Raw genomic sequence first — 14,216 nt, forward strand, 5'->3', positions numbered from 1 at the left:
ACAATATTTAACCTTCTGAAGGGAAATTAAGACATTGTTATTCTAGCATTCATTTGCTGCATTGTGCTGAATTTCTATTTGGCTATTCGGTTTTTTAAAGTGTTCACATAGGCTGATATTTTAATTCTGTCCTTCACACTAAAGTACAAAAAAGAGGGATACATAGCTGGCAAAGGAAGTAAAAAGAAAGACCCATTAAGCGGGTAAAATAGAATGCTAGCAACTTTTTGTCATAAGCAGCCCATGTGACAAACAGGGTCTGGGGAACAGGTGACAAATGCCTACATAGTACTTACACACTAAATCATGGAACCAACTGCTGGCCGATGGTAACACAGCAGGCTTCACTGTGCTAACCTTCTCCATTTTTTTTCCTTACAGGACTACTGTGGAGTTCATGGAACCTCCACCTGGCATGAAGCCGAGTCCAGTTTCATCACATTTGCACACTATCCATCTCTTTTCAGTGTTAAAGAGGTTTCTAGCTTGCAATCCCTTCATTTGTGCTGAATTCAGCCATGTTAGAGAGATGCACAACCTGGCAATAGCCCAAGCAAAGGGTCAGCAGAGTACATAGAGACAGGCTAACCCTAGGGTTCAGCATTTGATGGTGTTCTGTACTATCAGCAACAGTTTTCCACAGATCTAGATCTGTCTCCCTAATGCTACTTAGTGCAGTATATTTGCTTCCACATTTCCTGGGTACCAGATGAGGAGAATGGCATAATCATCATCAGAATATCACTGTTTAGATTCAGCCCAAGATCTCTTGCTGGCCTAAGCAAAAATCATAGACACCTCAGCCACTACACTGACAACCATGTAGTCCAAGTTTTTTTCCATCTCAGGTTATTCCTAAACATTTACTAAGTAAGGTCATTTTGGGATCCTTTCTTCCACTTACCGCAATACTAGACCTCTCTGAATGTCTGTTTTCATTTTGTCAGTCAAATGTTCAACATTTGCCTGGAAAGAAACAAAGAGCAATCGTTTTTATGCAATTCATCTTTTCCTGAAGATTTTACACAAAAGAAGGAAATGTCTGAGTTACAGTGAAAATGAGATAAGATAGAATTGTTTTGATATGTTCACATAAACATCATTTATAGTGGCATCAGGGGAACAAATTCCAACAAAAATAAGTCCATATAATACAAGTAATGTTTCTACTATGTTTAGAAAAATGACTACACTGAGAAGACAGAAATATCAAAGCGAGAGAAATGTTCACCATCATATCATACCTTGAACACAGTCATTTGTCTATAACTATGAGATCAAATGTCATACTACAAATAACCTGAATTCACTGATTTAACTACTATGGGAATATGAAGTAGCCTACAATTCCTCTATTGTATGAACTTAATTTAGTTTTCAACTGCTTATATGAAGGGGACCAGTGTTTATCTGTATGCTACCTTCTGGCATTTTCAACCTATTTTCTGGAATTCGGTTTACTCCAGTATGCTCGAGTAGAGGGGACGACATTTTAGACACTTTTGATGGTTAATTAACAAAGTACTTGAGGGAGACAGGACAAAACGTGTTTTTTAAATTAAAAAAATCTTCCCCACTCTACTGTAATGTCATCTCTATCAAACATACATAGCAGCAGTCTCATAACATAATACTATGATCTGCATTGTGGGTTGTCAGCTTATAACTAGGAGTGTCCTATCTGAGATACCTTCTTAGCTTTTAGGAATATATGGATGGACAGTTAGTACACAGTGTACTCACCAGAAATGTGTACTTGATAAAGGAGCTTTTCAGTCTGGCAAAAGGCACAAGTATAAAATTTCACAAACTGGAGACTTGTTGTTACAAGTGTGCCTTGGCACACTCTCACCCTGCTCCTTCTCCCAAGTAGCTCTTAAGAAAATCAAATGCAGGCATCTCTTCCCCCTTCACAAATATTCTCTTTAAAACACAAATGGTACAATTTCCTCTAATATCTTGACTATGCATAAGAAATGGAGATGGGGGGGAATAACATAATGTTTTGTCTTAAGTTCCAGCTACATAGAGACATCATTTCAAGGAATACCTTTTGTTCACTCCACCATCACAATTATCTAGATTTTCATTGCCCCTTGAATTTGGTAGCCAATGTTTCCTGTTGCAGGGAAGAGTGACAAGAGATATTCCATTTTTGGATACTCCTTTTAAATTTCACTTGAGTTGTTATTTCAGGGGTTACTACTAGAGAAGGGCCAATGTCTTCTATCTCTTTCAAGACGGTTCACTTTCAATAGCCACACAGTTGTGAAATTCTCTCAACCTCCATGTTAGAAGGCATCCTGACCACAGAACATTTAACATCTGTTTTGCTTCATTACATAAAACAACACTTCAGTAATACTACTGTATATATATATAGCATTTCACCACCAGCATACCTTTAGGTCATGAATAGTGAAAGGCTCCTCATAGACATAAGCAGCATCAGCTCCCACTGCAATGCCAGTCACTGTTGACAGGTAGCCACAATAACCCCCCATAGTTTCCACAATGAACACGCGTCGTTTTGTGCCCGAAGCAGACTGCTTGATACGGTCACAGCTCTGTATGGCATGGGAAGAAGAAAAACAAATATTTAGTTGGCCAGATGTTGTAAGGCATGTTCCTGCTCCACACATTTTCTCTATAACTTTTTTAATTACAAGAAAAACTGAATTGAAGCAACTGGTCCAAACATGTCTTATTCCTAGAATGCTATGACCAGTCCCTGCTCACCTCCATGGCAGCATTGACAGCTGTATCACATCCCAGGCTGAAATCAGTGCCAGGAACATTATTACTGATAGTAGCTGGTATGACACACATGATGATACAAAGCTCATCATACTGTCCACGTGCTTCCACCAACTGTAGTACTCCCTCATAAGCCTGCAAAAGATTAAACAACAACAACAGTTGGAAACATAGAGTGTGGCACATAGTTAAGCCTAAGCCTAAAAACTGGATTGCTGATAGTATAGAAATCTAGCACTTTCTAGCACCATGACAAAGAGTTTGGATTTAACCTCTGAGTCAGATGGGAGGTAATTGCTTTAAACAAACCTGAATTTCTAGATATCTATCAATTCAAAAGTATCTGAAACATAGTAATTTAGTAGTACTCAGAATATTGAATGTGGGGGGATTGACAATCTTTTCTCTCTAATGTGGCAGGACCATATTTGTTTAATATATATTTAGACACCCTTTTCTGTGAAGGATTAAAAATGTCTTAGTATTCTTTACATCTTTAATAAGTACCTAAAACTTCCATTGCTGAGAGAAGAAGGCACTATGTAAAACGGCACAAGCATTAGTACAAAGATTGCATACATCCACAGAGGCAGATGCCTGGTACTTAGTCAAGATTACAGGTCCATCTAGCTCAATGCCATGCAAAACAGTCCATGACTGGCAATCTAGGGTTTCAGACAGAAGCAATTCTGTCTCTCTCTGGCAATGCTGGTGACTGAAACTGCAACACCACAGTATTCTCCACAGAGCTACAACTGAATTAAGCCAACTGGTATGGGCTTAATTCAGGTGTCAGTTTTGCTTCTGTGGTCCCAACAACCCAGACCATCTCCTTATCTGGCAAAGGAGGATGAATTGTCTCTCCTGGAAGACCTTAGGTGTGTCAATTCACCTTTTAAAAGCTTGCAAGTTCCCCACTGCATAACATTTAAAAAATGCTATTTAAAAACAACAATGTGAATTTCTGGCTACTTCCCGATTTATTCTTTTTTAAAAGATATTCATATCGTTCCAGAGGATCCCCTCAAAAATCACTGGAATCAGTCAATTCTAGCCTTGCATTTTGTCTGCACATTGAAGCACCAGCTCAATGGCAAACATAACTGTCCTAATCCTTTTAGGTCCCTTCAACAGTCTGATCTCAGATTATTTGCTTATCCCAGTTTATATGACAGTGGTGACTCATATAACCCAGTTCAAATAACCTGGGATATAAGGACAGTGTAGAAAGAGCCTTAGACAAAGGGGAAAGGCAGCCTCTATTCAAAGGCCTAATGAGTTTCTCCATACCTCAAATCCTCCAATAACCAATAGTGCCTGGATATTAAATTTCCGAACATTTTCAACAATCTTTTCCATGCATGTCTTTGGAAGAGTTCTGGCAAAACATAAACAAAACACATTTTTTAAAAAGTTATATAACGGTGTATGCCATTCATAATCCTAATTGTATGGGAGACTCTTTACAGTATAATTATCTTTGCACAATGAACATAAAGAAGAACTACCAATTCCGTGAAACAGGTTGAAAAATCCTCTGGAATTTTTCAAATCAATTTGCTACTTTTCACGTTTCAGATAATAATACAAAGCAAAGAAAAGATGCACTAATAACCAGCCTTTCAAGTAATATGGTCTTTGGCAAGTGAGCAGAGACACTAATCAGGAACAATGTGCTCTTTATATTGCTTCTCCCATAATAAATAGTTCAATGACTAACAATAAAAAGAGGAAATGTGTTAAATAACCCATTTGTTCCCTTTTTGTTCAAATTAATAACTGGAGCGTATAGTTCAGACGACACTCTCCAAAGGTCTTGGAAAAGGTTCATACACTCAGAGAAACAGGGAAATGTAGCCAATCAGACCATTAAAATATGGTGCCAAATCATCTGCTCCGGAACAAAGCAAAAGGCTGCTTTTGGAAAAAAATAATCCACTCAGTTAATACATTAGTCTGATTCTAGAAGTGTAACACTATCTGTACAGGAAAGGGGAAAATATAATGTGAAAAACTATTTCATCATTTTTGCCATGAGATTGCAACCTGTAACTAATATAGTCATACATTCTCTGAAGGGAGATCGAATACTAGAGACATTTATTTACTCAGGAGGAACCATACAGAACAGCTCAAAACGTTAATTGCAAAAAAACAAATCAAATTTTGCTATCCTATAGTTTTGTACATGATCTACCTGTCACAACACATTTCTCCTTGAAGTGATGTACTAAGTATCAACATTGTGCTTATGAAATAATAATTGTTAAAATAGGCTGACAATAGCCTACAATTGTTAAAATAGGCTAAAAAACACTGAAGGTTTGTCAGACTATTTTAACTATTATTATTTCAAACTTTTTGTTTTATATAACATAATATTTGAACACAAACTGCTTGAGATTCATTATATCATGATATATAAATATTACAAATAAAAAACGAAAGGTGTGAATCTGCATACACACAGAATCCATACAAAACCAATAAATACTGATGCCATTATGTTACACAGGAATCCATTGTTATTACTATCAGCAGGACTACCTCCTTTTTTCAAACCTATTATCTTCTGGAGCAAGACAGGCTAATGGAGTTGGCTAAAACTTGGGAGTTTTTATGGAGCATCATCACCACAATCTCATGCAATTCAAAAACAGGCAGCATGAAAACATTCCTTAAGTGCCAGGGCCATTCCACAAATGGGACATCCGACTTGAGAATAGAGAAGCAATACAAAAGAGTGAACATAGTATAAGAATATAGGTATACCTTCCAATCACGATAATAAAGAACTGACTGAAAAATGGGATAGCAAAACCCTTACTGTATACCACGGTGAAATACAGAGCACTAATCAATACTTTCAATGACAGAAATAAAAGCATTTACAGGGCATGAACTGACAGTAATAATGGCCCCTGCACTGATAAGACAGCAACATCAAGACATTTTCAGCATATGCTGGTCATATTTCCATTTGGAAAATGAAGACATATGTTTGGTAATGATACACTTTGAATCAAAGAAACAGTGGGGAAAAATTATTCCAGGGTAAAAAAAGGACAGATGTATCCCAAGAGAATGCAATCATGCAACGGAGCTTGTCACGATAAAAAGATAGAACAGTTATGCAGCAGAGCTGACTTAATTAACTAAAAGCTCGCAGAAAGGAGAAGAGATTATACACAAAGCACAGAAACCACGACAATTTCAAAAACAGAAAAGCAAAAGAAAATCAATTTCTTTACTGCAAGAATAGTTCAACAATATAATAGGAAAGAAAATATTATTATTTGAGGAAAGAATAACCTGTTTTAGGACAAGAACAGACAACACAATCCATACATTTTAGTTTTAGAGAAAGACGAGTTCATATCTCCCTGATCTGCCTTTGTCTGCAATTGCAGAGTATCTCTCTCTTTGGAGAGAACCCATGTCTAGGATTTGATAGCACTTACCGTTTGGTTCCTAACATAGATCCTCCACGGCCCAGCCATCCGGCAACATCGTGCCATCCCACCTCTTGAATCTATGAGAGAGAAAATGCACTTAAGTCTCTGGTAGGTAATTCAATCACGGGTAAATGGGGGCAATTCCACTGCCTTTTTATAACAGAAGATCACACTGGCATTTCGTCACCTGAGAACCAGCCAATATCAATTTCTTCTGCTGCTATTTCATTCTAACATTCATACTTCAATGAGAACAGTAAACACAATAAAGAAAACTCCATTTTAGAAATGTGAACTTCTAGACTGCCTTATAATCAAAATTATTTGGAAAGTTCACAAAATTTTACATCTCAGATCTAAAATGTAAAAACCAGAATAAAACAATATTAAAGCAGCACAAAATAAAGTAGCACAAAGTAAAATGAGCAGCAAACTAAAAATTACCACCAAAACCTAAAAGAAGTAGAATACGGAGGACTAAAAACAGTTAAGTAATTTGTAAAACCCTGAGATAATAAAAATATGTTGACCTGGTGCCAAAAAAAGTAACAGAGATCCCAAAAAACTTTATCAAGGAGAAAATTTCGCACATTTTACTTCACCATCTTTAACAAGTGCCAAATGAATGTTGTTTCTGGATATTCTAGTGGGAAAGAAATGGAAATGTGGCTAATAATTCAGCAGGAGTAAACACCTCTTCCCTGTTCATCAGATAGACTTACCTGTCCCTTGCTCAAGCCTTCAAAACCATCGTTCACTGTATACATTGTGTGGCCCTGGCAAATCCCAACACGTACAGCTGACCGGACTGCTGCATTCATTCCTGCTGCAGGGGCTCCCACATTGAGAATTGCAATACTGAAATTGCTCTGTCCAGAAGGAGAAAATGAGAAGTAAGCAGCCCACAGAGAACTTGAAAAAGCCACTGAAGTTATTAGTCTAACATTCTCAGAAATGTGGAAGCTGCCATGTAGATCCCATTGGGAAATAATTGACCCTCTCTTTGTGGGAGTCTAAAATCTTCCAAAATTCTTCATCATCTGGAGACCCAAAGGTTCTCCATCTCTGCTTTAAGAGGCTTTGAAAAAATGAAGCCTGAGGAATAGATAGCTTTCCCTGTAACATTTCAAGTAAATTTTTTGAAGATTCCAGGCAAGGCACAGAGCAGTGGAGGTTATCTCTGGGTTGCCTCCCTTTCTACTGAGCCATCTAAATTGAATGATTAAGGACAGACCATTGCTTCATTCCAGTTATAGTTCATCAGGTCTCTGCCCAAACATTGCCTTTAGCAGATGGTAAAATACTTCCTTGGCTTCCCCAAACTGTTTAAGTAGCTCAAAGATTCCTATAATACCCACCAGAAACTGTAAGGGTTAAAAGCAACAAATTCCTTTAAAAACAAACAAAGCAAGGACATAGCTACTTTGTGTCTTTCTACGTGCTTCTATCTCCTTGCATCTAATTGGAGGGATGTCCTTTATGCCTCTGTGTGGGATACACGATAAGACTACTGTAATTTCCTGTGGGAACCAAAATATTGTTTTTGGATTCCTTTATCCATTTCTTGAGGAGAATAGGTCAAAACAAATTTCTAGTACTGATGGCAGCTTTTCCTTGTCTATACAAACACATCCAACTCTGTTCAAAGAGGATGGATGTGTAAACAACTGCTTTAAAAAATAAGAATCCTCAACTGGAAAACAGAGATGTCCATGAGAGCGTCCTTCTTTCTTGGCTGGAATTACAATTCTCTACTGAACACACAGTATGGATTCTACCATAAATTGGTGATTCCAGGTGAGAAGGAAACCACTGCATTGTCCTGTTGTTTTTACTGTTGCTGCTTAAGCATATATTAAGTGCAATTTACTCAGGAACTTTTAAACTCCTTTCTAACAATACAATCCGCTTGCTGTCTGGGCCCACACCATGTTTTGAGCATGTCATCTTTTCATCTTTGCACATGGACCTACATTTGGCATTTTTGCCAGACTTTAGACATTTCCAAACTCCAGCCTTGCAAAAAGGATTTACTTTAAAAAAATTTAAGATTACAGCAATCCCTTTCTACATCAGAGGAACCTGAAAAAAGTTACCCTTTCCATGCTAGCTCAGAGATTCTGAGAATTAGACTCCATAACAGTAACTTTTCAAAGCCCTTAACAAAGCACTTACAAAACAGGGACTCAAATGTGGCCTACTACTCCTCACCTTCTCCTGTGCCGGTTTCTGGTGTGCAAGAAGCTTGTAAATGTTCCAGTTATTTTCAAAGCTCCTGTAAAAATAAATGTTATATTACATCATAAGCATTTCACTGACATTACCCAAATCTCTAGTGTATGAGAAGCTTCTCTTTTGATCCCTACTACTTTTGGACTTAGGAAGACTTCAAAGAAGTGAAAGATGACACTACGAAATATGAAAACCTGACCTTTTCTATCATGGTATATATGTGAAATGAAATGCATTGTGTGTGTGAGTCTATACCTATGTAAAATGTCTATTTTTTGCCAGAAATTTTTGGTTTAGATCTGTGGAAAATATCAATGTATTCAACTTAAAATGAGTGAATTTTTAACTGAGCATCTAAAGAAAACTGCCAGTCTTTAATTGACATTAAAATAGAGGATAAAAGTATCTGCATTCTCAAAAATGAGACTTGAGTTGCTAGTCAACTCAGCTATCTCCTTGGAACTCAACAATTATGAGTTCAAAATCATTTATAATTTCAGAGATTATCAGTCATTTCCTTAAAAGTTACACCCATTTTTAAAATAGTCTGGGTGATGTATCATCTAATCTGATATAGCTATTACTACCAGGCATGTCACTGGTGACAGGAAATACCCTTACGCCTGTAACACTTTCCTAAAAAGATGAAGAATTTGCTTAGAAGAATGGCATGACCAGAATAAAAGTAAAATCATGCCATATATCTACAATGTTCAGGTTTGAGGTGCGTCTCTTTATGTAGCCAAACAGTCACCATCCTACATATGATGGGAACTGATTCAGATTCAAAGGAACATCACAAATTTTCAGGGAGAAAAACTGTACAGGTGAGAAAACTTACCAAAACTATCCAGATTCAAAAATGTTCACCCTGCTTGGCAAGATTACCAAGAATTTTCACATTTTGTCTGTTATTTTTCACATTCCAGCCATTTTTGCAACAAAAAATAGCAAAAACCCCCCAACAAAAAACAAAAACCCCATGTACAAAGTTGGTGGGTTTTATACAAACAGTCCCGAAATACTAAGTGCTGTTCCAAGTACTTGGTCATTTTTATTCATTGGCTAGAAAATTTGGGAATATTTTAAAATCTCTTATGCTGGTAACTGAGAGAGGGACCAGAACTGGAAAATTGGTGTGTGTATGTGTGCCTGAGTGTGTGACAGCAGTGAACAGAACGAAGCGTCCACAATACTGAATAACACTGTTCCAAAGATTCCTCTTGTATATATTTTCTCCCGTTTACTAAGTATGTGATTGGAGTGAGACACTTTCTTGCATGCATGATCACTTCTGATCTCAACAAACAGGCCTGGCTTGCATTAGCAGCACAGCACAGATCCAGTTACACTGGGAAATCTTCTTTGGCTGTGGATAAAGTCTATTGAAAAAAAACCCCTAACTACTTAGCTGTATGAATGTTACAGAGGCTGAAAAAAAAAAGGAAAAACAGCTTATGCGATTTTAAAGGCTAAGACTCCAAAATGCATTAATTTTTCAACTGATTTCAAAGATCTGCCACATTATGTGGCAAGTTTTTGGGTTTGCAACTTGCTTTTTCATTCATATGAAGTAACTTACAACATAAAGAGATGAAGAAAATTTAATTTCCTCTCAGATTCCAAAGAGATCTCTCACCTCCCTCTGAGCTGGATTGCTTCGTCAAATCTTTTCTCATCCATTGCTTTCTGGACATCTTTGGTCTATAAAGATAAAGAACCATGGGGTCTTAGTGACAGAAACCATAACAGAAATCTAATCCAACAGCATTAATTCTGTCAGTTCCTATTTAGAAAACTCCAAACCGCGTCCAGAGACAGTCCGGACACACTGATGTTTCAAAAATGAAAAGAGAAAACAACATAATTGGAAAAGGAGGAGTGGGAAAGAAATGGTAAAAAACCTTTCTTCTAGAAAACTTACACCAAGAAAAAGAACAAGGGATTTGAAACACCAGGGCAAGCCATTTACATCCCTTTACAACTGGCTGAACTTCAGCTCCCATCAGTTCTAGCTAAAAGTGTCAATGGTGAAGGAAGATGGAAATGGAAGCCCAACAACATCTGGAAAGCTGTTTATTGTCCACCCTGAGATAATTATTTGGCATGATCCAGCTTGGCTCTTGCTGTGTTTTCAGAAAGGGAATAATGTTTTATGCTGAAAAATCTGAAACTCTCCAGCTCAATAAAACATACGGTTAAAAAAAAGTGCAAACGACACACATCTGTATGGTTTTGGCATCATCAGGGAAGCATTTCTTCCATCATCCAATTTAACTTGTGAAGATGTACTTTAATATTTATTTTGATTTCTAACATTTGTAATGTAAAGCACTTAAGAGTGTTTTTCCCCAAGACATGGTAAAGAGTATGTTAATTAATTTTATTTATTTATTGATATACTTATATCTGTACAGATTCAAGACTCCACCACCAAAGGCTTTAATACAGAGCCATTTTTTAACTTGTCACTGGAATAAAGCTTATGTTGGCATTAATTAGGCTTCCAATGGTAGGGCATTCCACATTTTCACATAGCATACTGCTCTTTCTGATGGAGCTCCCTGAAGTATCTAACTCAACTTTCTAGGTGGTAGGCTGTTTAAAACTTTAAATATCAAGAACAGTGTCTTAAATCCAGTAGTACTATGGGTGCCAGCACAACTCCTCTAAAATCAGTGTTATGTGATCTTTTATCACCAAATCAGCTGATCCCTATTGCACTAGCTGAAGATTTCAAATCATCTTTATCTAGAGCACACGAACACAAGCCCAATTGGGAAATTGACAGCACATGAACTGCAGGTTATCCCTGTCCAAGAAAGCCAGTCAAAGCTGTCCTAAGCACTTTCAACTTGGAATCTACCTGGACCTCCAGTGATCGGAGTGATCAAGAAGTACTGCAATGCCATTCACCAACTAGGATACACCTGGTTATTAATTTACTTTAAATGTAAACTGCCAGTCTCTCCACTCATATAAAAACAGGGGCCTTAAAATCTTGGATAAAAATAAAGCCACAGCTCCTCTTCCTCTACACATTTGGTTCCTATGAGTCTTGCGATATACTCACCACTTGCACACACTCCATCAGGGGCAGGCGCACAGACTGGTTTCCAGAGAGGCTCACCACACAGGCTGGAGTGTCTGGTGTTGCTTCCAGTAAAGCCATCACAGCTTCCATGCCCATTTTGCTGCTCTAGGAGACATATAAGGTTTTGTTTTTTTTCCTGTAAGGGAACTGCCTTGCTATTGGCATTTAACAAGTTGAGAGGCCCCCATGACTTAGAGTCGGAGAAAAGGACAACATACAGGCAGTCCACAAATTACAAACATTCGACTTACAAACAAATCATAGGAATTGGGGTGAGACAACAGGAAGTGAGAGAAATCTACCCCCAGGAAGAGAAATTCACTTCTGGCATAGTTATCATGAGGAAAAGGAGTCTCCACGTAAGCCTTCTCACCAAAGCAACCTATTTTTTTCAAATCCAATTATCACAGGGATAGAAAATGGAGTTACACTTTAAAAATGTACCTGTTCCAGGTTACATACAAATTCAACTTAAGAACAAATCTACAGAATCTATCTTTTTTGTAACTTAAAGACTGCCTATATAACAAACTAGCTGTGCCCGGCCACGCGTTGCTGTGGCTTAGTCTGGTGGTGTTGGTCAGTCTACATTAGGTTGTATTGATGCTGTGACCTCCACCTTCTTTATACTCACATTAGTAGTAGTATTTGAAGTCTGTTACCTTCTTCAATTTTTGTGTTGATTGATAATTGCTTGAGATCCCTGTTGTCTTTGGTTTGTTGTTAATCGTGATGTCTGATTCTGCTGAGTGCGGTTTATATTTTTATTGTGGTATAATAGCCTTTTTTTTTTTTGCATGTGTAGGTGTTTATTATTGTTTTTGTTGTAGTGGTCATGAAGGTTGTATAAGTTAGATGCTACTGTATTGTTTTTTGGAGGCCCAGTGTAGCACTGACTGGCCTCTCAGCCTAAGTGCCTGGCTGTTTCTTGCCTGTGATGGTGTTGATTCTTGTTGTCGTTGTTGTTGTCATTGTTATTATTGTAATTGTTTTTTTGGAGGCCAAGTGTGAATGTAGGGATTGGGGAGGCGGATGAGTTGTGTTGTCAAATTATGTATTTGTTATAGTCACAATGCGTTGTTGTGAGTTTTGTGGGTCCGGATTGTGGTTTTGTGGTGTGGTTGTCTTGTTACAACTGAGAGGCAAGGCTTTTGTGTTGTGTTGCCAAGTTTTGTATTTCTGGGGCGTTTAGTTGTGTGCCAAGTTTTGTATTTCTGGGGCATTTAGTTGTGTTGTTATAGTCACGATGCTTTGTTGTGAGTTTTGTGGGTCCTGATTGTGGTTTTGTGGTGCGGTTGTGTTGTTACAATCGGGAGGGAATGCTTTTGTGTTGTGTTGCCAAGTTTCGTATTTCTGGGGCGTTTAGTTGTGTTGTTATAGTCACGATGCTTTGTTGTGAGTTTTGTGGGTCCGGATTGTGGTTTTGTGGTGTGGTTGTGTTGTTACAATCGGGAGGGAATGCTTTTGTGTTGTGTTGCCAAGTTTCGTATTTCTGGGGCGTTTAGTTGTGTTGTTATAGTCACGATGCTTTGTTGTGAGTTTTGTAGGTCCTGATTGTGGTTTTGTGTTGTGGTTGTGTTGTTACAATCGGGAGGGAATGCTTTTGTGTTGTGTTGCCAAGTTTCGTACTTCTGGGGCGTTTAGTTGTGTTGTTATAGTCACGATGCTTTGTTGTGAGTTTTGTGGGTCCGGATTGTGGTTTTGTGGTGTGGTTGTGTTGTTACAATCGGGAGGGAATGCTTTTGTGTTGTGTTGCCAAGTTTTGTATTTCTGGGGCGTTTAGTTGTGTTGTTATAGTCACGATGCTTTGTTGTGAGTTTTGTGGGTCCGGATTGTGGTTTTGTGGTGTGGTTGTGTTGTTACAATCGGGAGGGAATGCTTTTGTGTTGTGTTGCCAAGTTTCGTATTTCTGGGGCGTTCAGTTGTGTTGTTATAGTCATGATGCGTTGTTGTGAGTTTTGTGGGTCCGGTGTGGTTTTGTGGTGTGGTTGTGTTGTTACAACCGGGAGGCAAGGCCTTTGCATTATTTTGCCAAGTTTTGTATTTCTGGGGCATTTAGTTGTGTTGTTATAGTCATGATGTGTTGTTGTGAGTTTTGTGGGTCCGGATAGTGGTTTTGTGTTGTGGTTGTGTTCTTACAACTGGGAGGCAAGGCTTTTGCGTTGTGTTGTCAAATTTTGTATTTCTGGGGCGTTTAGTTGTGTTATAGTCACGATGCGTTGTTGTGAGTTTTGTGGGTCCGGATTGTGGTTTTGTGGTGTAGTTGTGTTGTTACAACCAGGAGAAAAGGCTTTTGTGTTGTGTTGTCAAGTTTTGTATTTCTGGGGCGTTTAGTTGTGTGCCAAGTTTCGTATTTCTGGGGCGTTTAGTTGTGTTGTTATAGTCACGATGCATTGTTGTGAGTTTTGTGGGTCCGGATTGTGGTTTTGTGGTGTGGTTGTGTTGTTACAACCTGGAGGGAAGGCTTTTGCGTTGTGTTGCCAAGTTTCGTATTTCTGGGGCGTTTAGTTGTGTTGTTATAGTCACGATGCGTTGTTGTGAGTTTTGTGGGTCCTGTGTGGTTTTGTGGTGTGGTTGTGTTGTTACAACTGGGAGGCAAGGCTTTTGCACTGTGTTGCCAAGTTTTGTATTTCTGGGGCGTTTAGTTGTGTTGTTATCGCATGATGCGTTGTTGTGAG

The 14,216-nt window shown here is 38.2% G+C and overlaps 1 protein-coding gene across 1 annotated transcript in view; it reads right to left on the reverse strand.

Moving 5' to 3' along the window:
• pfkl (phosphofructokinase, liver type) overlaps positions 1–14,216 on the reverse strand; it is a 48,328-nt gene that overhangs the window by 4,263 nt on the left and 29,849 nt on the right. Inside the window, exons 10-18 of the mRNA XM_003218369.4 lie at positions 11,518–11,643; positions 10,084–10,148; positions 8,424–8,487; positions 6,935–7,081; positions 6,219–6,289; positions 4,048–4,135; positions 2,740–2,892; positions 2,403–2,567; positions 905–966 (exon numbers count right to left, since the gene is read on the reverse strand). Of these exons, the coding sequence (XP_003218417.2) occupies positions 905–966; positions 2,403–2,567; positions 2,740–2,892; positions 4,048–4,135; positions 6,219–6,289; positions 6,935–7,081; positions 8,424–8,487; positions 10,084–10,148; positions 11,518–11,643 (941 nt within the window). The remainder of the gene's footprint in view (positions 1–904; positions 967–2,402; positions 2,568–2,739; positions 2,893–4,047; positions 4,136–6,218; positions 6,290–6,934; positions 7,082–8,423; positions 8,488–10,083; positions 10,149–11,517; positions 11,644–14,216) is intronic.

This window comes from Anolis carolinensis, chromosome 3, assembly GCF_035594765.1.
Source record: "Anolis carolinensis isolate JA03-04 chromosome 3, rAnoCar3.1.pri, whole genome shotgun sequence".
Lineage (NCBI taxonomy): Eukaryota > Metazoa > Chordata > Lepidosauria > Squamata > Dactyloidae > Anolis > Anolis carolinensis.